The sequence below is a fragment of the Toxotes jaculatrix genome, chromosome 4 (assembly GCF_017976425.1).
Source record: "Toxotes jaculatrix isolate fToxJac2 chromosome 4, fToxJac2.pri, whole genome shotgun sequence".
NCBI lineage: Eukaryota > Metazoa > Chordata > Actinopteri > Toxotidae > Toxotes > Toxotes jaculatrix.
Genome location: NC_054397.1, coordinates 19,099,303 through 19,127,218, shown reverse-complemented (window position 1 = coordinate 19,127,218; position 27,916 = coordinate 19,099,303). Strand labels below are relative to the sequence as shown.

The 27,916-nt window shown below is 39.7% G+C and overlaps 2 protein-coding genes across 2 annotated transcripts in view; both read left to right on the top strand.

The window, feature by feature from the left end:
- The window catches only part of rbm20 (RNA binding motif protein 20), a 48,208-nt gene extending 32,828 nt beyond the window's left edge, over positions 1–15,380 (top strand). Inside the window, exons 5-14 of the mRNA XM_041035148.1 lie at positions 837–937; positions 7,036–7,182; positions 8,122–8,253; positions 8,330–8,409; positions 8,551–9,247; positions 9,330–9,416; positions 9,534–10,119; positions 11,171–11,236; positions 12,444–12,565; positions 14,260–15,380. Of these exons, the coding sequence (XP_040891082.1) occupies positions 837–937; positions 7,036–7,182; positions 8,122–8,253; positions 8,330–8,409; positions 8,551–9,247; positions 9,330–9,416; positions 9,534–10,119; positions 11,171–11,236; positions 12,444–12,565; positions 14,260–14,328 (2,087 nt within the window). The 3' untranslated portion in view covers positions 14,329–15,380. The remainder of the gene's footprint in view (positions 1–836; positions 938–7,035; positions 7,183–8,121; positions 8,254–8,329; positions 8,410–8,550; positions 9,248–9,329; positions 9,417–9,533; positions 10,120–11,170; positions 11,237–12,443; positions 12,566–14,259) is intronic.
- A 786-nt stretch (positions 15,381–16,166) lies between these two features.
- On the top strand, positions 16,167–25,186 carry pdcd4b (programmed cell death 4b). The gene is made up of 12 exons (XM_041037074.1): positions 16,167–16,250; positions 16,740–16,847; positions 17,234–17,542; positions 20,612–20,706; positions 20,993–21,106; positions 21,276–21,497; positions 22,781–22,878; positions 23,374–23,488; positions 24,075–24,182; positions 24,432–24,542; positions 24,658–24,797; positions 24,910–25,186. The coding sequence occupies exons 2-12, from the start codon at positions 16,805–16,807 to the stop codon at positions 24,968–24,970; spliced, it is 1,416 nt and encodes a 471-aa protein (XP_040893008.1). The 5' UTR covers positions 16,167–16,250; positions 16,740–16,804; the 3' UTR covers positions 24,971–25,186.
- The last annotated feature ends 2,730 nt before the right edge of the window (positions 25,187–27,916 follow it).

Here is a 27,916-nt window from a genome sequence, read left to right as displayed (position 1 = left end):
GTATTAAAAACAAACTCTCTGATGAGGACCGGTTCAGCTCGGAAGCTGCCATTTTTGGGAGGTGGAAAAACTTTAGTCTGTTTGCATCAAGATGGAGTGCAGATGCAGATAGAACGCATGCAGTGTTTAGTTCATTAAGAGTTTTAAACTACCCCTCTGTTCCCAATTGGCATCACAGCTGAGTTGGGCATATTTATTCTGTGTTTATATGGAGCATTTTTATTCTATTTGGGCTTTTAAACTGATTATACTTCAAATATTAGGTTCCTTGTAAATGTACCTATTGGTTCTTTGCCCTCCAGTTAAGACTGGTTGACAATAGCTGTAAATAAGAAGTGTCTTCTTTTTAGCGTTTTGAGTGACAACTTTTAATCATGTGCCATGTTACAGAAATCCTGAAGCCATGCCATTATAATTACAGTGCATTCGACTAATTGTGTTTTAAATAAACCTTAATTTAATATTTGGATGAATATTATGGGGGTACCCCAAACTTTCATTTAAAAGGGGTTTTCAAATTGTCCATTGTAAACACCAAACAACTGCTGAAACAAACCATAGGATATAACTGAGAACCTGGGTGTGCATTCACATCAGAGTACAGTATCACAACACTTCCCAGATGTGGGTTCTTAGCACTGAGCCCTTTTATTTCAACCAAGTGTTTTCAAATTCCAAAAAATATTAAACAATTTAAAGTGGAAAAACCAATGATGTTGTTTTGGAGGTAATATTTATAACATTGAGCCATGAAGTCAACTAATGTCACTTTTTCCTTACACTTGGTCTACTGTATGAGGACAATTTTAAATCCAAATCTCTAATTGTTTCCACAGATGTACCCTCAGGAGCCAATACATCATACTTACCAGCTGCAGCCATGAAGACTTATCCTATGTCAGACACAGGATTCGCCTCACACCAGCCAGAGTCAAAGGTCAGACAAATGTTTGGACTTTTATTCTCAGAATTATAAGAGTTTAACTTTGGCATTTAATTAAAAAAAAATTGCAACAAGTTTTGAAGAACACTAATGATGATTTTTTTTCAAATATGAATTTGGTTGTACAATGATTATATCTTGTTCAATGAAAAAGTGATTAATAATGTTTGGCTGTCACTGACACTTGCAATAATATACCTGGAGGGCACTGGCCAGTTTTCATTGATATTCTTTGGTACAGATTAAGAGGACGGGGTGTAGTATGTTATTATATTTTAACGCTAATTGCATTTATTCTGTATACTACATTTCTTCCATGTATCTTTAAAGATTTTCTTGCTCTGTAGCAGGAACAAGTATATAAGGTGCGTAATGAATGGGCCTAGATCTCCTTGTTGACAGCTGCTGGGGCCCAACAGCAGGCTTTGCCTGGGCTTGACAACTCTTTTCCACTGAAGTGGGTAGCCAGGAAAAATGTGTCATTAAATATTGGCTAGAAACTACGTGTTGAAATTTTTCATAAATCCCTGGTTTACCACTTAATGATTATCCAGCCCCTGGATGCAATTTAACTGGTAAAATGTGGAAATTTAACAGAAGAGCTTCTATATTGAAGAAGATGTTGTGTAGCAGTGAACATTAGTGAAAATATTAATACTTTGATAATAATCATTTTCCTTTTATTTCTAATTACATTAACTGACTCAGTTCATTTTAGGCAGGGGGACACAAATTTTTACATTTTTAGGTATATCATACTGTAAAAATCTGTCTAGACCAGATACAACTCAATGCGTCTTTAACTGTCTGCCTCTCAGAACAGAAAGAGCCTCATAGGAACTGAAGCAGCTGTCTGCACAAGCTCAGTACAGGCCCATGCTCTAACTACTTCACACACATCACAAGTGCAATGCTAATTGAAAGGGTTTATTTACATTTCATTAATTCATTTTTTTTTTAAATTCTACTAACAAACATAATCAGGCCATTGTGTAATCACTATGGCTGAAATATAACTATTGTGGACAACAATGGAAGCTATGAATACGCTGCATAATCTGTCTAGACTTTGAATCACAGTAAAAATAAATAGATGAAAATGAGCACAAGAGTACAGCAACAACAAATATATATATAAATATGAGCATTAGTTCAGAATGTTTTATCTGCTTTGAGCTTATTTAAGAAGTATTAAAGTATTTTATTTTTTTTATTTTAGGCTACAATCTGTAAAGACACACAGACAATTGTGATAAAGACAATTAAATTAAATTAAATTAAAGCTGACAGTGTAAAAATGATAAATCTGAGGAATGTGTAGGATTACCAATAATGAAGCAAAAGTAAATGTTAATCTCATCACTTTGTCTTTGGCTCTAATAAATTAAGAGTATGCCCAAGAGCTTATCTGTCAATACTTGCTGCCCAACAGCAGCTGTTTGTAATCATCCATCAAGAGGGCAGGTCTCATGAAAAGCACAGTGCAGATGATGAGCGAGGTGAAAGGCATCTGAAATTAGCCTCAGCAAACCTGAGGAAAGCCTAGTCTGGTGTCTGGCATGCAGCTTTCAACAGTCAGCAGACAGTAACACACACACACCCACACAATGCAGCAGCACATACCTGTACACAGACACATGCTATACACGCTGTGCAGACTTATATAGTGAATATGTTATTTTGTGTTAGCTGCAGTTTTCTTTAACTCTTGTAATGTACCTTCTAGTCCTTGAATGTTATGTCCAGAAAATGCACTGCGTAATGTGTTTCTGTAAATGCTATTGTATATCACATTAATCACACTACTCAAATATAAGATACTATTTTTAATGTTGTACAATTATATTACATCAAATTAGGTATAAACATATTTCCATGTTTAGTCATTTGGAGATTTTCACAGAAATGTAAAACAAAGTTTAACAAAACTCAGCTCAAAAAAAAAAAACTCATTAACCTTTCAAGGAATCATTTGCACTCAAGGCACAAAGTGTGTTTTGTACATCATCATGAAATGCTGTTCACTTTATAATATGTAAATAGACTGCGCTCAAAGAGAATGTGAGTAAACAGCACAACCATTTAAATAGGTAAAGCAAGGACAGGAAAAAAGAAGTTTAAAAAAGAATTTGTTTAGTGAAAAGTAGGATTAAAATGCACAGAAAAATCTCAGCCACATAAAGAAATGTGTTGTGAATAAAGAACTGTATGATTGATAGAGGACTGTTTTAAATAACATCCCTTCGTCACACTGATCTTGTGTGGCTTTGCTTTTTTTACATCACGCATTTGTTCTTTTCTTCATTGCCAGGGGAACCTCTTTAACAAGAGCCTGAACTCAGAGATGTGAAAGTCATATGCTTCATTGCTTGGTTATTGACAAGGAGTTTTATTGTATCAGTGGAAAAATATTTATAGGCTGTGCTACATGAGCTAATGTTAGTTGCTATAAACACACACCTGTCTAAGCAGAACAGGTGGGGTTTTATTGTTTTTCACTCTCAGTGTTGAGCAGAGCACTCACACAAAAGTGCAGATGCAAACCAATGCAGTGATATTTGGTGAACTTTTTGTGTGTTTTTGTGTACGTGAAAATCAAAAGGTAAACACAAATAGCATTTGCAGACTCACACTGTAGAAATCAAATGAAAAGAAAACCCCTTTGGTTAAGTAAAATCAAACATAAATTTCAATGAATCTCATTTTGCTTTCAAAATAAAGAAAACCAACAATTACTTATAACCTGTACATAGAAGCTCACGTACCTACTGTATCCAAGCACATGCATACAAGTATACAAGCACACACATACACGTGCTTGCACACTTACACATATGTTCCATAGGATGGGCTGCACAGTCCAGCAGCCCAGCTTTAAGTAACACAGTAGCTTCATGTGAAAACAGAGATAAACACGGGATTATAGCTAACTGCTGTACGGAGCACGGACCTAAAGACCCCTGGGTCACACCCCCGGGCTGCGGCGTAAAGTTTCAGACTGGTGAGAGACTGGTAAAATGATCTGAGGGATTGGCGTGCGAGCACTCGATGTAGGAACGTGGGGGAAAACTGTGAAACCAAACTGAACGTCCTCCTGGATCCTCCAACATGGATCTTGCTTTGTACAAATAAACAGACATGTCCTTAGGACGGATTCCAGCTCACGTCAGTCATCAGGCTGTCAGTGAAAACAGGAAAGCACCATGTGAAATGGTTGTTCTTTACACCATTATGGCCTAGTTCACAAGGTCATGGTGTGTGAAGTTTTCAGCAACAATACACATGTCTAAATACAGAATGGCAGGTAAATTCATTATCTCTGTTGACTGTAATCTGTAGTGCAAATTGTCTGATCAGTAGATTTATGAAAAACTGCAAGCGATATGTATGCATGCAAAATATTATTTTCATTCATCCATTTCTTCCTGTAGTTATTTTTTTTTACTTGTTTTGTCTGGTGGATTCAAAACCATAAACTATAACCTTTTTTAGCTAAGGTGTTTAAACTGAAAATTTCCATTTAATCAAAATTTTACTTTCTGTTGTTCCTTATATTGAAAATTCCATCTGCAAAGCAGTATGTGTAGTGAATCCTTGTGACTATGCAATGACATCGCGTAGCTATCTTCTGGTTTGCGGTCAACAGAAACAGCTACTGTTCGAAGTCTGAGCCAACCTTGACAGTGATATCAATGCTGTGGTCTAACTGTCTGGGCTATCAGACACAGACCACGTTTTACAGGTCAGACATTAGTGAATGCAGTGAGCAACGAACAAGACTCTTGTTCTCTGTAATATTCCAAGGGCATAAACAGCCTATTCCTGGACCTGTTTATTGAGCCCAACCAGTACTGACCTTTGTGTATTCTGGTGGTGGCAGTGGTATTGGCACAGAGCTGTTAATAGAATTATCACTCTTCCATCTGAAGCTGTTAATGCCAGCTTGCTGGCCAGAAACCATTAAGTTGTGGCACAGAAATTCAGTAATCTGGATCATCCAGGTCTCTTTTTTGTGGCTGTATGAGCAGTAACATGACCTTTCCACAATTATTGAATAGAAATGTTCGATTGTTTTAAGTACCCTTTATCTGAAAGGGTCAAAAGCACCTTTTAAAAATAAAGTATGAGTCCTCAAATGTATTAACTACTTCACCATTTCTGTCTCAAGTTGTCAATCAGGATTTTCTGACATGGAATCACATGTTGTTCTTGGATTATTAGTGATCAGTGCTTCATGTATTCTTTGACTACTGATATAGTTGCCTCTGATTATGTTTCGACATGCATAGCAAAGTGGCTTTGAGGTCGTAAAAGTTTCCTCCTCCCCTTTATACATTCTACACTTCATGGCTATTGGACCCAGTGTGAAGTGTATGTTAGTGTTGGGTTTTCCCTGAACAAATTCCCTGTAAAAACAGAGACCCTGGCTGCTAGTCCGAGGTGGAATTAGGACCCCCACTCTGTCCCACACATGGGACTGTCTGTCAGGTCTGTCAGCCTGAGAAGCAGGAAGAGGAGGAGGGGCGCTGGAAAAACTGCAGTTGCAGCATAATGGCTGCAGAAATAAGACGCCGTGATACAACAAGCTGAATTTACAACTGCTTTCTGCAGTGATGTTAAAGGAGGTATCAAATAGTATGTGCAACAGCTAGTTTGATGATGAATATTGACAGAAGAAATTAGTCCAAGGACCATTCCTTGTTTTTGGGTTTTAAGGGGATATGTTGTAGGTAAGTTTTCAGGGGTATTAATGGGAAATAGTGAAATTACCACTAAAAGAGATCATGCAGCTCATCGGAACAATAAAGATGCATATCATCCACGATGCATGCTGGTCTTCTTTTCCACATACATCTGAATCACAACATCCAGAGTCCCTCCTCTGATGGAGCTAATTCTTTAGATTATTTTTGTCAGCTTCATGGCATGTCTGTTCTCTAAATTCTTCTTTGGACAGAGGTTGAAAAAAACTTGGTGGTTGTGAGTCAAAATAAGGACAGATGGCGGTAAAGCCGACAGAGATTTGAGGTTGGAAAAGAGGGGGGTGCAAATATTTGAGCTGGAACCATGAATGGGAAGAAATAAAAGCTGAAAGGTTTAAAAAATTATACTGTTAACTTTATCTGCATTAAAGATAAAGCTATAAATTATAGTAGTTAATAAGCAGTACATCGTTGTAAATAGTTAAAATGTGTACTTAATATGAGAACACAATAATTTCACGGTATCTAAAACTGAAACAGATGATATTACTTTCACCTTCTCTGTACTATATCTCTGCAGTTTCCTGTGTCTCCATGAGGAATATTTTACTCATACTTGCATTACACATCTATCCACTGTCCTTTAAGATAAAAAAGGGAGGAAAGACAAATGAATGTTGGGCAGTGAAGGTCACTATACTTGGCAGCCAAGTGGATTTGTGTCAAATGTGTGAAATGTCTGGGGCCAGTCAGATGACAGGTCTCCAAATACAAACAAGAAAACTTTCATTATCACTGCTGCCCTCCTGCCAAGGAGCTATTAATAGATGCAGGGAGGTGGGCAGTATCAAGGAGGGAAAATGACATTACATCCTGTGTGATAGTGTTACATACATGTTTGACAGACTAGTTGCCCACAGTATTCTTGACTCTGGTGTGCTGCATAGATTGTTGAAAGATCACGCAGACATTTTTGTAATTCTGCTTTTTTTTCTCATCAGTTTCACGGTTAGATGAGAAGCTCAATATCAGTTTCATCTCTACGTATCCAGTTAAGGGTTAAGCCTCTCGTCATGTATTTACTATTAGCTCTGTCATAACTTGTACCTTGTGTATTTACCCATTTACAAAAAGAAAAGGAGACACTGTGGTTGGACCAGTTAGCTTACATAATGCAAATAGATCTCTTGACCAAGACCTGGGTTTGGTGACTGCGTGCAGCAGCTCAGAAGTCCTGCCCTCATTATGTGGTTATCAGGTTTGTTCACTGAAGTTACCAACTGAGCAAAACCAGATGAACAGCTCAGTATATACAAGTCATGATGTTAATGGAATTGTAAACAAGATGAAGTTATATATGCAATAGATTTTTTTTTTTATCATTTGCAGCCATTTCCACCCAGAAAAGCAACTGCAGGGCGAGTCGTTCACATCTGCAACCTCCCTGAAGGCAGCTGCACAGAGAATGATGTCATCAACCTGGGACTGCCCTTTGGCAAAGTCACCAACTACATCCTCATGCGCTCTACTCATCAGGTACACTGACAATGGTTTAAAATTTTCTTACTTGGCGGTACATCATAAAAGGCATAGATATTACATTTTTGGTTCTATTTTGACACGCCCATTTCACACATCAAACATCGAGCAGTAAGATAAACACCAAACATTAAAATAAGCACCATGGCGGATCAAGGGTCACAGCCATCTGCTCAGTTTTGGCATGTGTGTAATCAACAGGAGGCCAAGCTGCTTGCCAGGCTTTCCACAATAGCTCAGTGGCCTTTAATCACTGATGGCAGCATGTAACGTCTGACCCTGCTAAGCATAAAAAGTTAAATGGACACATCATAATATGTCAATGCTCTGTTCACAGCTTGTTTCTGCTGCCCCCAGGTGGCCATAAAATCAGTTATTGCAAGTTTAAGTCAGACTAGTTGTGTAAAATGTAGACAATAAATTTATAAGGTCTAATTTCATTCTGGCCATATCTCAGAATCATCTTACAAGTCTTCATGTATTTGCACAGATTTGTGTCCCGATGTGCTCTAAAATGTATGTTGATCCTGTAATTATTAAATTATCAATGTGCATATTTACAATTATCAACAGCTTTTTTCAGCTGTAACTGTTATGTGGTATCATATACTTTGTCATAACTTGCTGGCGGTTTAACTACAGTACATGACAGCTCACTCAGGTTCCACGGTTTCAAAACTGAATTGATATCACCCCTATCAAATTTAAGGCATTCAAAAAGAAATCATGGTATTGGTTACGGGGACTAAAGTGACTGCTCTGGTGATTTATTATGGTGATGAAACATTATGCTTGTGATGATGATTTTCAAAGATTTGCTTGCATCCAGTCTGAAATCTGAGATGTTGAATATGTTGTATGTCCTGCATGAAAGACCATATAACTGTCAGGGGGTGGGGGATTATTTTTTACGACAAATTTCTGTTCTCCCATCAGGCATTTCTGGAGATGGCGTATGTAGAAGCAGCTCAGGCCATGGTTCAATACTACCAACTTACTCCAGCTATGATTAACAACCAGAAACTTCTCATACGAATGTCTAAGAGGTACAAGGAGCTGCAGCTCAAGGTAAGACTGAAGAACAACATGAACTGCAGGGTACAGGCTGTTGTGGCCAATTACTAAACCTTTCTTTTCTGTTAAGAAACCAGGAAAAGATGTTCAGTCGATCATCCAGGATATCACCTCTCAGCGGGAAAGGGATGAGATGCAAGAACTTGAACAGTAAGGCAACTTTTCATTCTCCTGTCAGTCTCAAATGGTTGTTTTTGTGTCATTGAGTTTTTGAACCACCATTGGAGGAAAATGGAAATTCAGCTATGTGAAAATGTCACAGATGATTACTTACCTATCATCTTTCTGCAGCTACATGCCGGAGAGAGCACGCTCCCGCAGCCCTATCAGTCGCTCTCTGAGTCCTCATTCCCATAGCCCCAGCTTTACGTCATGCAGCTCAGCCCACAGCCCCCAGGGGCCCGCATGCAGGGGTCTGGAGAGAAGCAGCAACGGCCTGGGCCCCTGCCGTGGTCCTTGGGATTGGTCATCACATTTAAGAAGGGGTGAGGATGAAAGGGAGAGGGATGACCTATGGCGGAATGGAGGAAGCATGGATGACGATCGGCCTAATGGGAGAGCGGCCGACCGCCGGAAGGCCTACCAGAAACCTTTGGATCATATCAGCTCAAGATCTGCAGATGAGCGAGGAGGAGGTGAAGGGATGAGGGGCAACAGAGACTGGCACTCACGTGGCAGCCCTCAAGGCATGTCCTTCAACTCTTACAGGAACATGGATGATGACTTCTACATGAAAGAGCAAATGTACAAGTCGGACAAGCCGCTCAGATCTCCATACCAAAGGCATGACATAAAGACAAAGAGGAGGGATGGTGGTGACGGCCATGGTAGGCCGAGGCATTCTGAGTTTGACATGAATGAGGAACCGCGTTGCAGAACACCAGAAGAAAGGAGGCAGAGTTCACCAGGCAGGGGTAGGAGCAAAAAGACAAGCAGGAGGCACACCACTGCAGAAAAGCATGAGAGGGAAAATACTACTGAAAATACTGTGAGTAACTTTTGTACATGTACATTAGATACCTTATTCATGTGGCACATTCTTCCAACAACTAACTCAATACTTTTCTCAGGATCGCCAGTCAAAAGAAAAATCACTTTCACCTCAGCAAAGCAACAAATCAAAAGAAGCTACTGAAAGTGGTAAAGACAGAGACACTGTAAGTAGAGCAATTTGATCTGTATGACACATTCAAACTCCTCCAGACCCTTATTTACCCTGCAAGTTAACATGTATATATCCTCTTAACAACTCTCTTTTTTATCCATTTCCCTAGGAGAAGGAGTGGGAAAGTGGAGTTGACACTGATGAGGAGTGTTGGTATCCCAAGAACATGGAGGAACTAGTCACTGTTGATGAAGTGGGAGGAGAAGATGATTCCATTATTGAGCCAGATCTTCCTGAGCTGGAAGAGTATGCATCCTGCCCCAAAGAGTGTGTGGAGGAAGGAGCAGTAGAAGAGCACATATCACCACCTACCTCTTCCATGGAGGCACAGGAGACATTTAACAAGCAGTCTAACCAGGAACAGTCCAGCAGAGATGATGGAGACCAGGCTGAAACATCTGTATCTGAGGAAGCAGAGAACATTTCAACAAACTCAACCAGTCCTGCAGAACAGAAACTCAGTCAGGTGGCTCCTGAGCTGCCAGTCACAAACCTCAGTGACTTCCCCACTGAGGACTTCAAGACTGCACTGGAGGAGACATGTTTAGAGGATAAAGTAACCAACAGTGGGCCATTAGAGGAGCCAATGGAAAATCACATTAGAGTATTAGAGGACAGCAAGACCCAGGAAGTAGGACAGGTCACGGAAACTGTCACTAACGGGGCACAGCTCAAGGATGGCATTCTTAAAAAAGGTACTTTCCATTACAGACATCAGATGCTCTGTAAAAATTATACGGGTTTCATTTCAGGATGTTCAACTAATTATTGCGCAAACATCCTTCAGTGTATTCCACACAGAGAGCATCTTTTGAAGTTAATGTCTGTCTCTGACCAGACTTATTGGACAGATTTTATTAAATGTAGCAATTCACTCAGAGGCTCCAAGCTGGCCCAATCTGCTTTCTTGGCCTCTAGCATGCCAGTTCAAAACAGATGTCCTGCTTTTTATGTTATGAACTTATTAATGGCATCAGTATGGATTAATTGAGGCCCCCAGTGTCGCTAGGAGCATGCTGAGTTCACCATAAGCTTAATCAAATAAAATCAATGAATCAGTAAATAAAAACACAAAACACAAAAAGTTCTTACTTAAAAATCTCAGTGATCAAAAACTCTAGAGAACAAAAGGCAAAAATCCATCACACTGTCCATCACTGGTACTCACTTAATCTTCAGACCCTCATCAGGCAAAATTCAATGAACGGACGATTTTCTGACATCATGACATGGCGTCAGCCTGCTGAAGACAGTCTGGTCGCCACACTGTCCTCTCTGCTCCTCAGGGGTTGTTCTCTTGACAAACTGCTGGTTCTAAGGACAGAGACGTCCAAACTGAGGTTGGAGTTGATGTGGATTATACGGATCATTGTTTCAGAAGTGCTTACACACCTCTCATGTCTCTTTTGATTTGAACTCCCAGTGAGCTCTAGTTTGTAAATTGTGATCATCCTTTTTCTACTTCATTTTCTATGCGGCCTGAATAAATAAGTTTCATATAGCACAAATAGAACAACAGAATGGTCATCAGTTCATCAACAGTAGGTTCTGAATATAATTAGAACAATATCACAATATATGCACCGCTTGGGGGTGTATATACTGAGGGATGACCGCCGCAAGGACACACATTAAGATTTTTCCTGCAAGTCTTTTAGGTGTTGCCCTTAAGTGTTCACTAAAAATACACTGTCAGGTAAAAGTAAGTATGATTTCTAAGGAGGTTTTGTTATATGCTTTTTGCAGAGATTGAGGCCCCCTCACCATCTCGTGAGCAAGACAAAGCTATCAGTGAACACAGCATCCCTTTGGGTAAGCATAACACGTTTTATTTCCATTATGATTAAGTGTTTTACTGAGATCAGATGAAATCATTGAAGATGTTAAAACATGGGCAGTGTGGTTCCTATTTTGTCAGCAAATATCAGTTTACATGAAACAGACTGAACAGTAGCAATAATGATGAAAACTGAATCAGGTTTCTCTGGCTGGATTCATCCCAGCAGTCCTTGAACTGGTCTATATTTAATCCCTGTCCCAGACACGGAGGTTCATGGAGTCTTGAGCCTGAGGTCTTAGTCCTAAAGATACAGTGTTATCATGTGCACCATTAATAAGTGCACTGACAACCTGTTGTATTAGCACTCTAATTGACTGGCATCGCTTGGCCACTTGCTGACCTATTTCCCTGAGCAGGTTGTGAAATGCACCCCTGAGAGATGAGTATTTATATTATCATTGGGGCAAGAATGCCAAGCACATGGCCTGTGTTGGGCCTGCTGCATGGAGACTTACATAAGCCCTGGTGCAGTGTGGTAACAGTAGACCACAGTACAGACCTAAGAGCTGTGTGTGCCATGAGCTGTGCGGCTATTCCTGTTGTATGATGCCCCGAGAACGAGTGTGTGTGTGTCGAGAGCAAACCGCCATGGCTGAGACAAATATAACGCTGAAGTGTCATCTGGTTGTTATTGTTGCCATTTTGTTTTTTTGTTTTTTTTGTCACATCGATCTGTAATTGGAATACTGATAGCCAGATATGTGCTGCTGAAATGTACTCACCTGAGCAATATGATGCTGAAAGACTTAAATAACATGCATGTTTGCTCTTGCAGTCTAATTTTATGTAATCAAGACAATTGAATAGGCAGTGAGAGTACACACATAGATACAATTGCATTGGCCCCGTGTTGTGGTTGAAATATAGAGGAGAGAGGTGTGGTGAAAGGTGCACCCAGAGAGTTTACATTATTCAGCTTGGTTTGATTTGAATAAATTAGAATGACAAAAAACTGTGAATGAATTAGGAAAAAAGATGTACAGTCAACAGGATATTTTTCATCTCCAAACATGATTGGTTTAAAGTGTTTCATTTATTTTATAAAGAAGGTAAAGACAAAAATTGTGTGGCATTCAATCAAATGGATTCTAGTATTTCCTTAAGCGCTATGCAGTTTGTGAGAACCCTCATCTGTCATTCCGGGATTGAATTCTAATTGTTGTGTTTGCTGTCTAACAGGGGTGGAGTTCATTGTGCCGAGGACCGGCTTCTACTGTAAACTCTGCGGATTGTTCTACACCAGCGAGGAGAATGCAAAGACAACACACTGCCGCAGCACTGTACACTACAGGAACCTGCAGGTACACACTGCACAGTGACACAAGAGGAATAAGATGATAATCTGGAATAAAAACAGTTCCACATTTGACTCAGTCTCTCCTCCCTGAATTATATGAGCATGCTGACCATCAGTAAATGGGTGTCTGTGTGTGTATGCACATGTACAATATGTCTGTGTGTACATTTGATGTCACATGTTACACTAGTTAGTGTAGTGTCAAGAATTGGAATCTGTATGCCTCCATGCTCGACTGTACTCTGCTGCTGTGGTCCACAGTCAGTGTGGTCTGGTAGCAAAATTCACAAGATTCCACCACCTGTTTCTGGGTTGGCGAGTAATCTCTTTGTTTCATACTCAGTACATACAGTACATTCAGTGCATACTTATAACATTTTTCTGTTGCCTTTCTTTATACATTTGTCTTATTTTGGAGATGAATCTGACTAATTTCAATCAAATTCCATGTTTTCTCATCAGTCAACATGAGGGTCGAGTCAGTGTGACCTTCACTAAATTTTTAGGTACTAAGCCTATTATTCTAAAATTCTCATTATGTATGTTGGAGACATCTCCAATATATTTGAAAACGAACTATTCCGTTCTGAAAAATAGGACTGTTTTGTAGTTTGTATGTACACTCTTTTATATACACTCTGATAGTGTAAATTGGTAAATTGGCAAAATGGACAGTACTGCTGAAACAACTAATTTAATAACTGACTAGTCAAATAGTACAGTATTTTGATAATTGATTAACAGTCATTCATCAATGAAAAATGCTGGTTCCAGAGTCTGAAATTTGAAGATTTATATGGCTTTTAATTGGATTACTTTGTGCTTTGTACTGTTGAAAGAAAAAAAACAAAAAACAATTTCAAGACATCACCTTGGGCTCTGGATTTTTTAAACTGTTTTCTGACATAATTAATTGACAGATTAATAAAAAATTAGACATGAATGCAGTCAGATGGGCGAACACAAACTTAGACAAACACAGTAATATATATAACAGCAGTATATACTGATACATCCTGGCACACACACAAACGCACACATGCCTGTAAACTTGCAACAGTATTAGGTTTCTGATTATTGGCCATTCAGCACCAAGGCATCTTGCATTTCTCTCGTCCCAGGCAGCACAGCTGAGGCAAGCCAGAGGAGCGGCGATTCCCTAACATTTGATGGATTACATTCCAAGAAGAAAAAAACTGTTTTTAAACAGTTGTGCTGTCTGTCAAAGCTCTGGGTGTGGGTGTCTGAGTGTGTCTTTTTAATGTGATTTTGAAATTTGTTTTAAAATCAGATATGATTATTTTTACATCAGTCTTCAACTGATGAAAAAAACAAAACAAAAACAATACAAACTAAACAGACTCATAACTAAGCCAGCTCCCATTCTTCAGTATTTGATTCAAGCTAGTGGACATTGGTTTACCATCAGACTGATGCTGGTAATTGCTGATATTAAATGCAGATACCTGATACACAAATTTTACAGATTATAATTTGTCACTCTATGATTTGATATGTTTAAAATCCTATTAAAAATAAGTTCTGGTTCTAATTTGGAGAAAACACTGTACCTTATAAAAGACCTTTGTGCTGTCTAATCATTTACAGTGTCATATTTTTCACATACTATACTGCACATATTTAGATAAATTTTAGATTGTAGATTTTAGCTTTTTCTTTTCTCTCACTTGTCCACAGAAGTACCTATCTCAGCTGGCAGAAGAAAGTCTGTCGGACACACTTTCTGAACCTTCAGCTGCACAGTGACATCAACTTGACCTCTCACCTCTTGTACAGCGAATAGCAGAGGAAAGATTCATGTACGTGTGCTGTCGGTGCCAGGCTACGGTCAACTACAGCGTAAGGATAATGTGACACATGGAAGCTAGAGTATGTGGACAATTGCACTGGTTTTGATATTTTGAAGAGAGGGATGCTTACATGTCTAGAATGGCATGGACAATCCCGGCCATAGATGCTCTCAAGTTTGTACATACCTAAAGTGTAATGTATAGTGAGGCTTCAATTTTTAATTGGAATTTTTTGTTGTTGTTGTTGTTTGATTTGATTTGTCCATTTTCTTACAGTTTATTTCACTGGGTTGTGTGTGAATCAGTTTTGTTATTTTTTGGAATGGAAATGTATTTGCAATTATGTCTAATTAGTGAGAAGACAAACTTACATAGTGTGGTCTTATGTTAGTCCGTTTTTAGTCCATTTTCTGAGTTTAAATCAGTTGCTCTCATGAGAAAACCTCATTTTTAATTTGGTCTGTACATTGTCCTAGTAACAAGGATACCTTTAAAGCTGCAAAATGACTTGAAATATGCGTCAAGGAACGTGTTTCCTCGGCTAATAAGCTGAGGACGATTCTCAGGTTTGTTGTATGTGTTGAACAGATTTCAATGTATAGCACGGTACACATTTACATTTTTATTTATATCTGGGGCTGTGAAGGCTCTTGCAATTTTTATTTCATCCTGTGCCTGTTTGTGCACTACTTTATATGTCAGGTAAAAATATATATCCTTTGGACTAATAATGATGCAACTATGCAAAAGATCTTTATTTTTTTTTTTTTTTTTTTTTTTTTTTTTTAGATTGAATTCATAAGAGAACCTCAGTCATATCTACCAACCTATAATGCCTTAAACTGGACCATGTGTTTAATTCATCATAGTTAAACATGCAACGTTTCATGTTACAGAGATTTGTTTCAGAAGGATTATCAAGCCAGACTCTCTTTTTGTATACTGTGAATATTGATCCTGTGACATAGTGAGATAGTGTTGTTTTCTTTGAAAAACCTTTCATATGATTTTTTGATGGAAAAATTGAATAAATGTTAAAATATTTAAGGTAAGTCATCAATATATTATATACAAATCTTGTTATAGAGTCTGGAACAGATTTCCGAAAGTATTTCTGCTTTTTTCTCAAGTAAACACTGTGTATAATCTCACACACTGCGTATGCAATGTAGTATAATGATTATAAGGTCGTGAACACCCCCACAGACAGGGTACAGTACACCATCCATTTTCTATACCAGCTTAACATGGGACTTTAAATGAGACCGTTGTAAAAGAGCGCCCCCAAGTGTTGAGGCAAAAACCATCTGGGTACTAAAACTAAATATGTAGGTGCAAATACATATGTAAAACTATTTTAACAATAGTAAAAATTATTGTCTTTTTTTTTAATCCAAATTTGCATCATCATTGTCATATATCTATTCTGCTTACTCACCTTTTTATATATAGTCTCACACAGTACGTTATTACAACAAGTAACTGTAGTAAAGTAACTGTTGGAGGATGGTTAACATACTTTGGCCATGGAAAAAAAACAGTTAATAATAACCGTTAATTATAACAGTCATAATCATTATCATCATCATTAATCAACCACTATGTTTTCGCTGATGTCATGAACAGTAATCTCACATGATACGACTGCAGTTCTACAGTACTAGCGATAGGGGGCAGCCCTTAATCAACAACACAGACCCCGACAGAACATGCGAGAAGAAAATCCCGTGTTGCATTTTCATTGGCTCCTCGCTTTAAAAACTCCCGTCACTTCAGCCAATCAGAGAAGGAAAACACAGACCTACGTGCCTGCGTTTCTGGGTAGATAAAACAAAAACAGTGTTCGTGTCGGAGTTTGAAGCTTGGACACAACAGACGGTCAGTGATTTTTATTGCTATTTATTTAACCGACAGAGTAAGGGAGATAGAAATGCATGCTTTTTATGTGACAGTGTTGTCAGAGATTTAACGATTTTATCGATGACGCTTGAAGGTTTACACCGAGCTAGCGTACTCAGTGCTGTTTGATTTTATCTTTCACCAACGTTTGGGTCTCCATAACAGATAAATGGCGAGTCAGCGATGTACAAAAACGGCCAAACAAACTTTAAACTGCAGCTTTAGCTTTTGTGTAGAAGTAGTAATCGTGTTATATGCACTGTTAGATACCCTGGAGTATTGTGTTTTGACGCAGCTCCTTGCTTTGACAGTGAACATTCAAGCTAACGCAGCGTCAGCCATTGTTTATCAACAGTGTGACTTTGAATGAATAAGGGGGAGGGGAAGCTGTTGCGCTGCAGCATGTCTGGGCATGTTATCAACACGTTTGCAAATTAAATGTCTGTTTCCTCTTCTTCGGTATTGCAGGTATCGTTAGAAACAATCTTTTTTGCACGCTGTCCTGCTGCAAAATCTCTTTTCTACTGTAAAACATGGCAACTGACTGCGAGGCCTGGCTGAACGCAAACCCTGTTGGTAAGTGTAAGCCAGTCACAACGATTTAAATGCTCCATCAGCTGAATCTGATGTGGGGCACTGGGACTTTTTTCACGCGGAGGCGGTTCATTATTTATTTATTTAAATATTTTTTTCGCTGCCTGTGGGTTTACTGATATTGAATTTGGCATTGATTTCATTCTGCTGCACATCTCACGTTCAGTGGGTGACTGTAGATAGAGTTTGACTATAAGATTGATTTTTACATAAACTATCTTCTCCTAAGTTAACAGTATTTGCTACAAGTATAAACAAGTGTGAGTGTGGGTAGGTAACAGCTCCAGTCTCCCTGATCTGTTCTTCAAATTATTACTCATTTTCTGTCAGCTCAAATCCTCTACCATTTTCTCCTTGGAATCCAACAGATGCCGAGGACCTGAGTGACTCCTTTGTATCTGGAGACGAAGACAACGGCAAGGTGGCTATTTCCAACAACAATGAGGTCAATGGCAACTGGCTGTCCTTATCAAGCAACAGCATCCATGAGGCACGTCTCAAGGCGAAGGCCAAGCGGAGGCTGAGAAAGAACTCTTCCAGGGACTCTGGCAGGGGGGACTCCCTCAGCGACAATGGGGACATGGTCAGGGGAACCTCTGTGGCACCCACGAGCCCCAAAAGCAAGCTGCTGGACAGAAAGTCACGACTGGGCAAGGGCAGAGGTCTTCCAAAGAAAGGTAAAGAGACTTAACACTGTGATACCAAATTGATCAAATGTGTCAGTTTCTCTTGATTTTCAAAGGATAACCTTTTGCTGGTCAATACCACAGTCGAGTAGAAGTTAATCAAAAGACCCACTGGTGTTTCAGTGCCCAGTGCTTCAAAGGAAAGAAGGCCTCCATCACTGTGTGACCTACTGTTGTCATCCCCCGCTGGCTTTCCATGTTGGAGTCATAAACCAATTAACATGTAAACAAATGGCTAGGTGACTCCGAGCAGCTCACACCTATTTAAAAGCACTGTTTTCTTTTCTTGCCATCTGATCCAACAAGCTTTTCTGGAAATTTCCGTTACAGATTGAATAGTTTGTAACAGACGTTGCTTTTTGTAAGTGATACTGTAAATGCATACGGCGTGATGGAAATATTCTACCTTTTTAGACTACCACAGGTACCTATAGGGACATAAATGTAGTCTTTAAGTGAAGTTGTCTTCATATCATAAGGCCTCATTTGTTTGTCCTGTGTTTTAATTTGATATGACATCTATTTTCGTGTTGCTAAAGTTACGACGATCTTGTGTGCCAGGGCACAGTGATAGCTACAGATAATTTGTTATTATGTGTGACACCACTGATAACAGGCCGTCGGCTGAAAATGTTGCATAATGGTTTACTGTGATTCCTTATCCAATTTATATAATATCAAGCCATAGATAGCTCCTCTGACCCACCTTCTCCTTGCCCCTAGCTGTCTTTTGTATGCAAGACCAACAAAAACATTTAAGATCAGAATTTAAGAAGTGTCAACATTATGATAGTCCAGCTATCTCTCAGTGTGGGTCTTCACTTAGTAATCAGGGTTTTTCCTGGCTCAAATTGAGGCAGAGGTGGTACCATCCTGACCATGCGCCATGACATGCATGTATTCTGTAAATTCAATTTTTTTTTACAGGTAACATACTTTAAGTTAAGAGTTCCAATAAGAATATGACTATTATCATGTTAAAGCATTCATTTATTAAAACTATATACATACACAAATCAGGTGCCAAGTTTAAATTGAAAGTACACTTTATCCACACATCTCGCAACCAGACAGAGAACATTTCAGCCTCCTCTTTTTCATTCTGTAGAACCTCCTCATGCACTCCTTGTAGTCCAAGGCCTCTTGGTCTGGTCCATCAATGGCCACCTTACAACAGACATCCAAGTGCCTCTCCTTCAGTCTGTTGCGCAGAGGTGTCTTCACCTTAAACAAAACAATTCATCATGCATTAAGTATTTTTGTATTTATTCTGATACAGACATGAAGCGTGATAAAATCATAAACGTTACTCTGACACGGAGGAAACTTTTTTTTATAAACACGACATGCTTGGATGCAAAAAAACAAGCGATATTTACCTGTTTGTACCATCCGCCAGGGAAAATCAGGACGCCAATAGCACCAACTAACGGAAAAAAACTGGAAAAAACACGAGTCGATCTGTTTCTTCTTCGGTAGTTGCTTCAGGTCTTTCCGGTGCACTGCTGTTGATATAGCGCCTAAATTGTGGCGCAACGCTGCAACTGCAGTTAAATTACGTAGCTGCCGCAGAGGGACATCAGTCGCTCAATCAACACAGCTGGAGCTTTACGCTGTGTTGAGCGATATCAATCGCTCTGGCTGGGGGCGGCACAAAATTAGCTGGAGGCGGCCGCCACGCAATTTTGAACGCAGGAAAAACCCTGGTAATGTAAGCATAAGGTGCTTGCTAACGTCCCAGTACAGTTTAGTCACTTTGCTCTACCCATGGGTGGCAAGACTGGAGCAAGTGAATTTTCTCTTGGCACCGTGTCTGTCCATTTTTCTGGTTACATAACAGAACTGTCATGCCAGTGGTGCCCTGTAATTCGAGCTGTGAGCTCTCCTGCATTAAAAGTTCATGCATTGCAGTTTTGAAGGAAAAGTACAGTGGATGTGCAGAATATCCAGTGAGCGCAAACCAGTGAACACCGTGTTTTAACGCTGAAGTGGAATGGGTTCTCACAACCAGTGTGCGCTGCGCTAAATATAGTGGCATATTATATGTGACATGCTGGGTGGGACTAATGGAGGTTTTAAAGCATGTCACACAAGCTGCTTTGGTATTGGGCCTCTTAAACTGTCTGCAATCTGTTGGTGCTGGTGGCCTTAGACCCAGCAGATGTTTGTTTGTGTAACTTGTACAAAGGCAAACAGAGGGATTATACTGCTGCATGTCCCATCCCTTTGGGGGGTATACACATATCACCAGCTGAAATCTATTGTGTAAAACACTAAGCAACAGCTACCTGCACAGTTGGTCTAAAGTTAATCCCTACTGGTTGACCCATTGTTAAAATGCATCCAATTTTTCTTGACTGCTATTTGCTTCATGACAGTTGAACTGGACCCACACTTGGAAATGAATCAGTGAGACTGTTGTCTTAGTGTCACTGTAAGGTCTATAATGAAAATACATTGTGTTTTCATACACATATTTGAAAACAGTCTGGATGTCTGCAGTGACTTTTAGAGCGCAGGACAACTAAATGACTTGTGGGGCCCCAGCTCTCTAACAGCATGGGAGCAGCCAGGCTCTTAGTGAGTAAATTCTTAAAATTCAGGATTTGTCTTGAATTAGCCTGATTTTTTAGGGGGCGTTTTGGCCTTACTTGCTTATAAGAATGAAATCATCTGAAAGCTTTTTAATCTGGCAGATGTTACAAAGAACACTTAATGAGATGTAAGATGTTTCCCTGGTATAGACCAACATCACCTTCCCGTTTCTGTTGCTGAGCATTTTTATAAATGACATCATGGTCTGTAACTCTCAATACCCCGGCCCTCTTATCATGTTCACTTTTAAAGGGCTTTCAGTAACCATCAATTGTGAACTATTAAACAGAACCTTTCTTTCTTTTTTTTTTCTTTTTTTTTTTTTAACAAAACATCTCATGTTTGAGGTAACAAGATATGTGGGCCAGTAATTTTTTAGAAAGGGACACTGCCATATTTCTCTAACATGATTGATTGGGATGTTGTCAGAAGTCATGTCTAACACTGTCACTGACTTGTCCACAGGTGGGGCTGGAGGCAAAGGTGTCTGGGGCCGATCCGGCGAGGTTTACGAGCCGGAGCAGGTGGATGAGAAAGACCCCAACTATGACGAAGCTCAGGTAGGGACTGCGGTGTTGAGTTTTTGAAGCGCAAATAACTTGTAAAATCGAGTATGCAGGCTTGCAAGAAACATTTCTTATGTGGAGCTTATGTTTAATTATGAAAGACTTTGTTGATGTGGTATGGCCATTTTTGAAGGTGTAGATTGTGACGTTGCTGTACTAAGTTGCGTCGAATTGTATGTATTTCCTATTATTTGCCCATGCAGTGGATAAAATAAGAAAACAATTCTTCTGGATGTGTTATGGCAAACAGTAAACCTGTAATGTGGTTGTGTTTTGACAGGAAAACTGTGTGTATGAGACTGTGGTCCCCCCGCTGGATGAGAGGGACTTTGAGAAGACAGTCACCCCCATAGTGCAAGAGTACTTTGAACATGGTGACACAAATGAAGTAGCGGTAAGAGCAACAGCATCATGCAGGAAACAGCCAGTCAATACATGCTTATGTGTCACAGAATAACACATCTACATCTATTTCTACACTAGTTTGTTTTTATAATACAAATAATTGAAAGACTTGTATGAAGACTTAAAGCAATGCCAAGTGAACGCCTCTCCATTTCCAGGAGCTGCTTGCAGAACTGAACCTGGGGCCTATGCGGAGTGAGGTGCCCTCGCTGGCTGTGTCACTGGCCCTGGAGGCCAAAGCCAGTCACCGGGAGCTCACCTCCAGGCTGCTGGCTGACTTATGTGGACCTGTTCTGTCCCGCAGCGACATGGAAAACTCCTTCGACAAACTCCTCCGAGAGCTGCCTGACCTGGTCCTGGACACACCTGGAGCCCCGAAGGTGAGTGGAAATTAGTGTGTGAACAGTTGTAGCTCGGTTAGCAGCTTATTGAATGTGAGTTTGTTACAGTGCTGAATGTAAATCTTAAAATGACCTTACATTGTAGTGAATTTAGGATGCCCTCAAAAATTCAAACTGTGATACTGAATGAACTGACGTTCACTCAGGATGAGAGTTGCTCTGCTCAACAAATTTTCATATTTCAAACAATAAAGCAAGCTCGTGGAGGTACAGTGAGTCCCTGTTATATAATGTTTATGTTTCAAGATATTTTAGCTTTTTTTTTGCCCTCTGGAACATTTAGACAAACTAATCTGCAGAACTGTGGTTTACATCTGACAGCCCCATTACAATGAACACAAAAGACCTTTCAGACTCATCAGCTGAAAGTATAGTTCCTGTTTGAGGTGGCGTGTTTGAGTTTTTACACAGTCTCTGGGGGGAGCACAGGGGAACAACGCTGTGGTTTGGTGTGTTGGTGTGTTAGAGAGAGCTAGTGTGCTGTGTGTTTATTAGAGCTCTTTCCTTTTCAGTGTGCACAGACATGAGATCTCTGGCCATTGTCTGTCTGTGCTCACAAAATGCAAGCTCAGCGAAGGACGCTCAAAGGGTTATTGGTCATCCTCCCCCCCTCCTTTGACTGTCTCATTTGGTCTCTAGTCATTTCTGTCCCACTCTCACAATTCTGTGAGTTTAAAGGGGGTGTCCTGTCTCTGCCCTGCCCCCCACTTACTTCCCTTCACCCACTCACTCTCACTTTCTCAGTTACCCACACGTACACACACACACTCCTCTCTTTCTCCTCATATGCCTGCCAGTCAAGCCACAGCCGTGGTTCAGATGAGACAGAGCTGCCTGTTGTCTGTACAGAAACAATGATCGGCGATGAGCACAGGCTTTGTGGAGGCCAGAAGAGCAAGGCCAGCTCTTTCGTTTCTCTAAATCATGCGCTCACACTACTGTAAACAAACACACACGTGCCCCTGGGGCCACTGTCAGTAGCCGGTCATGTCAGTGCTTTTGTAGGGCCTCTAGTTCTTCAGACTGAAAGAATAGAAGTAAAGAATCATTGATTTTGTTCAATCTGATTTTCACCAGTCTTAATACAAAAAATATGCATGAATTCTCAGATTAAAAAAATAATAATAAAATGAAAGCCAAAAATGAGGAGAGGAGAACCCCAGTGAATAAGGTTGCTATCAAACTGTGCTAAGCACAACATGATGCAGTGCAATTTGTTTGTGGTTGTTTACATTTTTCCCTCTTTTGTGCTTCTCTTCCAGTTGGTGGGCCAGTTCATTGCGCGCGCTGTCAGCGACCAAATATTGTCGAAGGGATATATCGAGGGTTACAAAGGCAAAGTTGACTGTGAATACACAAGGTATGTGATTGTTGTCAAAGCTCAGCTGCTTGTGATTATAGTTTCCTGTTTCATGCAGTTATCGTGAAAGTGTGTGCAAGAGATTATAACGACCGCTCAAGATAAGAGGGGATTGTTATATCATTAAATATAGTTTAAAGGATATGCTCACAGTTTTCAAGTCATTCTCAAACAATAGTCTAATTCATTTGAATGTTGAAAATACGTTAAAGGAAACGGAATCAAGATCTGTTACTGGATTGTGTATGAGAGTCTAGAGACACCCAAAGTGCCTTTCAGGCAATACAGCAATGAAATAAACAAGTATTTGTGACTATAACTATTGTGAAAGGGTCCTGTGTTATTGATGCTTGAAATTTTTGCATATTAGAGCAGAAGCATTGTAATCACTGGTGGGTGGGGGAGAGGAGACAGTAATTTATGTCGGGATGATAGTGTTGCAATATGACAAGTTTACCCCGCAAATCTTGCCTGTTTTATTTTTTTGTCTTCCAGGGCTGCACTCGATCGGGCAGCTGTGCTGCTGAAGATGAGTATGGGTGGGCTTCGCATAGACAACCAGTGGGGGACAGGCGGGGGCCAGAGACCTGTCATAGAGCTCATCAAAGAGGTAAATTACATAGATCTGACTTCAGAAGAAGCTGATGGTTGACCAGGCCATTGTGAGCGGTAGTCTTGTGTTCCTCTGTTAGTATCTGTTTATTTTATTTTTTCTAGGTTGAGTTTGCAGTGACAGTTGAACTATTGTTATTCTGAATTTAGTTTCTGTTATAAAGCTTTAACTGATTCAAAGCATTCACCACTGAGAAAGACAATGCACACAAGGGGGAAATTTTGGTGACTGGGAACATTGTAAACGGGGAAAGTTGTGCAACTTGTTCCTCATTTAATTCAACAAATCTCTCAATTCTCATTTCTGTATAAACGCTGCTTTGAGTTAGATCAGTGCAGCATCACTTGAGGAAAACAGTTCTCAGTTCTCTTTTTCTCAAATGCTCAAGAACAAACAATACTGCAGCAACATGTTTTTACTGTATTGATGTACTACTGTCTGGTTTACTTGGTTTTTGAGAAGGGGATTTCAAGTCCAAGAATTCCCTACAATAATGGCTGATTGTTCCTTTACAACTCTATGTAGTTGTAGGAAAAAAATACCCCAAGTTAATAATTTTCATTACCTGTTTCTGTCCTGCCAGATGAACCTGCTGCTGAAGGAGTACCTCCTCTCTGGAGACAGTAAGGAGGCTGAGAGATGCCTGAGAGATCTGGAGGTTCCCCATTTCCACCACGAGTTTGTTTACGAGGTAAATATTGGGCTACACTTGATACCAACAACAAAAGTAGGTGTGCAGGAGGCCAAAGAAGAAGGAGAAAAACTTCCTCTCTGCCTGAACAATAATGTTGAGCAGGTGAAATATTGCAAAATGTTTTCAAGCTGATCCATCGCCATCTGACACGTGTTAGATTATCTTTTTTTTTTTTTTTTTTTTTTTTTAAGTCCTCCTTGAGGAGTGTAAAGACCTCTTGTGAATATTGATGTTATTTGGTTATAGGCGATAGTGATGGTGTTGGAGTCCAAAGGGGAGAAAACATTCAAAATGGTTCTGCAGCTACTCAAGTCGCTTTCTGTGTCCTCCATCATCACTGTGGACCAAATGAGAAGGGTAAGATGCCACCTGGTGTTTGCATTATGTACTGCGCATAACTGTTTCACCCTGAAATAGCTTATTTATCTGCTGGCCTTATGAAATGGTGTTTCATAGACTCTTTTTTTCATAGGGCTATGAAAGAGTTTATATGGACATTGCTGAAATCAACATTGACGTCCCTCGTGCATACTTCATCCTGGAGCAGTTTGTTGATAAGAGCCTCAGTATGGGAATAATTGATGTAAAGTTAAGAGATCTTTGTCCCTGTCGGTAAGTGCACTGGTTTTCTCAGATACATGGCTTAAATTCATCTCTGAAGGGAGTTGTTTTTCCCTGATTTTGTATTATTATTTTTTTTTGTTAATGTGATCTGTCTCATCAGGGGCCGGAAGAGATTTGTCAGTGAAGGAGATGGTGGTGTGGTCAAACTTGAAAGCTACTGAGGAGCCATTTTTATGTGCTAGAAAAGAAGAGGAAGAGGATAAAGCTACTTTTTTACTTGCATATTTTTCAAGATAGTTGGGTACAATTTTTTTCCCTTCTAACAGTCAAAAGAATGTACATTTCTGAAATTGAGGTGGGCAAAAAAAAAAAAGCACTTTCGATAGACTGAAGATTCTCCAAGGTGTTTCAATATAAACATTTACATAAGCTAACCCTTAAAGTGCCACACCTTTCAGTGTCAGTCATTCCATGTTGTTTTGTACAGTATTTTCTTGATTTCACTGCCACTCCTTTTGTGTTTTCTAGAAAGCAGTGTTTGTACAGAGATGACTGGTTTGTCAAGAGCTTTATAAAGGGGTATTAAAAAATAAATAAAGGGGAGCATGTTGGTTCAATGCAATACTAGCTCCTTAACTAGCTGCTGTTCCTATGCTGTGCTTGTCTTTTTTCTCTTTCTTTTTACCCTTTAGATCACACAAAGATGTCACTGCTGAAGGTATCAAGACATGAGTACAGTGCAAAACAAATACCAGTCAGGTAACTTCACAAAATGGTGTTTAGAGTGTTTATTTTTATATCTGGGCAATACCGGTGTGTGAAATGTACCACATATTGCTCCTTGTTTGTTCATTAAAATCACTATTAAATAATCCAAGACTGTTCTGGTGAATGTTATATTAACACATGCAGTTAACCACGTATACAGGTCCCAGTAGCCAACTACCCTGAAAAAAAAAGTAAGCAATAGACTAAATCGTCACTGAGTGCGTGCAGTAGATCATTCGACAATGATTAATGAACAGGAAGAAGAGCTGAACAGTGGTTAAGCTTAGGTGACTGCTCTCACCACTTCCTTAACTCTTCAGCTCTGTATCACCAAACATCAATTTCTTCATGTTGCACATCACTGTCCATAAAAATACTTAATCTATTAGTGCTTGAAAACACTGCCATCCATCTAAAGGAATGTTGCTTCTCCCGTTGCAAACCCTGCATTGAGCATCTACTGTGACTGCTCCTTCATTGCCAGTTCCTGCTGTTTGACGGCCTCTTGAGCCTCCATCTGCATCTTCTCCAGTTTCTCTAGGGTGACTGATTTGAGTGGGAGCAGCTTTGGCTTACAAAGAACCATGGTAGGGACATCTTCCATGGAAAGCTGCCCTGTGGATGCCAAAAAAAAAACAAAAAAAAACACTCAACTCCACCATGGATTCTCACATTTCTACAACCAATCTTAGTTTAAATGCAAAGATAAAAGACTTGGCTGGATTGTTGCTATTTTTCCACAAAAACAGCACATTAGCAGTGAGAAATGTTCTACCTACAATTGAACATTTAATAAATACTGCAACTGTGAGAGCATCACTGCCAACCTGCAGCCTCTGGGAAATGGGGTCTAAGGTTACATCTGCAGGCTTGTTCTATCTGTAGGTTTGCAGTTGTGGCTCATTATTGGCCAATATTTTTGCACTGGTGGTCAGTATTTACCAAACAATCTCAATGCATGAAATATCTGGACATTTCACACATCTGTTGCTCTGTCCCTGAGCAGCATGTATACATTTAAAGGAAGCCATGGTACTAACACAGTTCATTTAACTATTTATATTGCAACAGTGTCAGTGAATCTGTGCTGTAAAACAGACTAAAGAGGGAGCACACGGCACAGAGCGCCCACTGACTAATTTTGCAGGCTTCTGCAGATTTCAGAACAGTTCACATGCTGTATTGGGCTCCACAAACAGCCTTTTGTTTCTGACTACTGCTGCCCAAAGAGCTAATTGCTGCGGTACAAACCTTGTTTAGGCAGAACTTCTCTGAATATTGACTTGACTTCTGGCATTGTGTCTTCCGAGTGCCCACTGAAAGGTAAACATATTAGTTTATTACATTTAACTGAATTTTATCCAGCACAGATTCATGAGAACAAAACTGTACTTAAGCAAATGCAGAGGAAAACCCAAAGATTCAAGACACAGACTTTGTGGCATCGTGAAGAAAGCTGCTGCCAATAACGAATTATCGCTGGGTATTTTCTCAGTTGATAAAGAGTGGTGATCTGACTCATGAATTAGTCACAAGAAAAAAGCAAATTGATAGAGACTGCATTTGAGCAGGATCTGTGGCACTGTGGCTTAGCAGGACTTTGCAGAGCGATAATACGGGAGATTCAGTAATAGAGAAGATATCATATTGTATGGTTTGCAGTCAGGTGACATCAATAACCGTAGCTTTAGGAAGGCAATACGTCATGTTGTAGTTGTCATAACTAACACCAGACCATCCTGCAGAATAAAACAAATAGCGTCAGTCCATTCTGTGTTGTATTTGTGACATGTAGCTTTTGCAATATGTTGTATGTTCACGTCTTTATTCCATTCGGTTTCAATTTCCACAGGATGGTTTTGATGTGACATTGACTTTAGTTAGTTAATGAATATATTACCGAATATATTACCATTAATCTTGTTGGACAAACTTTAAGACTGGGAGCAAAAACATCTTATAATTGCTATATTCAGCTAACGCTAGCGAAGTTTAGCACGTAAAGACGTAGCATCGGCTAGCTACCCAGGCCCAGCTAAAGTAACATCTTTCTCTTAGCGAACTAACGGTCAAATATAGTTACTGCTTCTGTCAATAAAGTGCGATTTGTTTTCTCTGTCGTGTGTGACCACGTTAAGTCAAAAACATAGCTCTCTAAATTCAATCTTTAATAACCCACCTTTAGCACCAGGCAACGATGACAGCGGTTGTCAAGCCAACGCGTCCGCGAGAATCACGTGACCTTCTTCTTCGCTTTACCTAACAGGCGCCGTGCTTTACTGACATCTGAAGAACAGCACAACTCGAAATTATGACTATTTTTTTCTCCCACTGTTAATTTTTTTTTTTTTTTAAAAGGAAGATTTTTACATAACTGTTTTGGTAATATTATTTGACAT

What these genes read in the sequence shown, in the direction of transcription:
- pdcd4b (XM_041037074.1), top strand. Translation starts at nt 16,805, where the DNA reads ATGGCAACTGACTGCGAGGCCTGGCTGAACGCAAACCCTGTTG. An exon ending in GTGACACAAATGAAGTAGCG is followed by an intron (nt 21,107 to 21,275) that starts GTAAGAGCAACA and finishes CTCCATTTCCAG; the next exon opens with GAGCTGCTTGCAGAACTGAA. An exon ending in TCATAGAGCTCATCAAAGAG is followed by an intron (nt 23,489 to 24,074) that starts GTAAATTACATA and finishes CTGTCCTGCCAG; the next exon opens with ATGAACCTGCTGCTGAAGGA.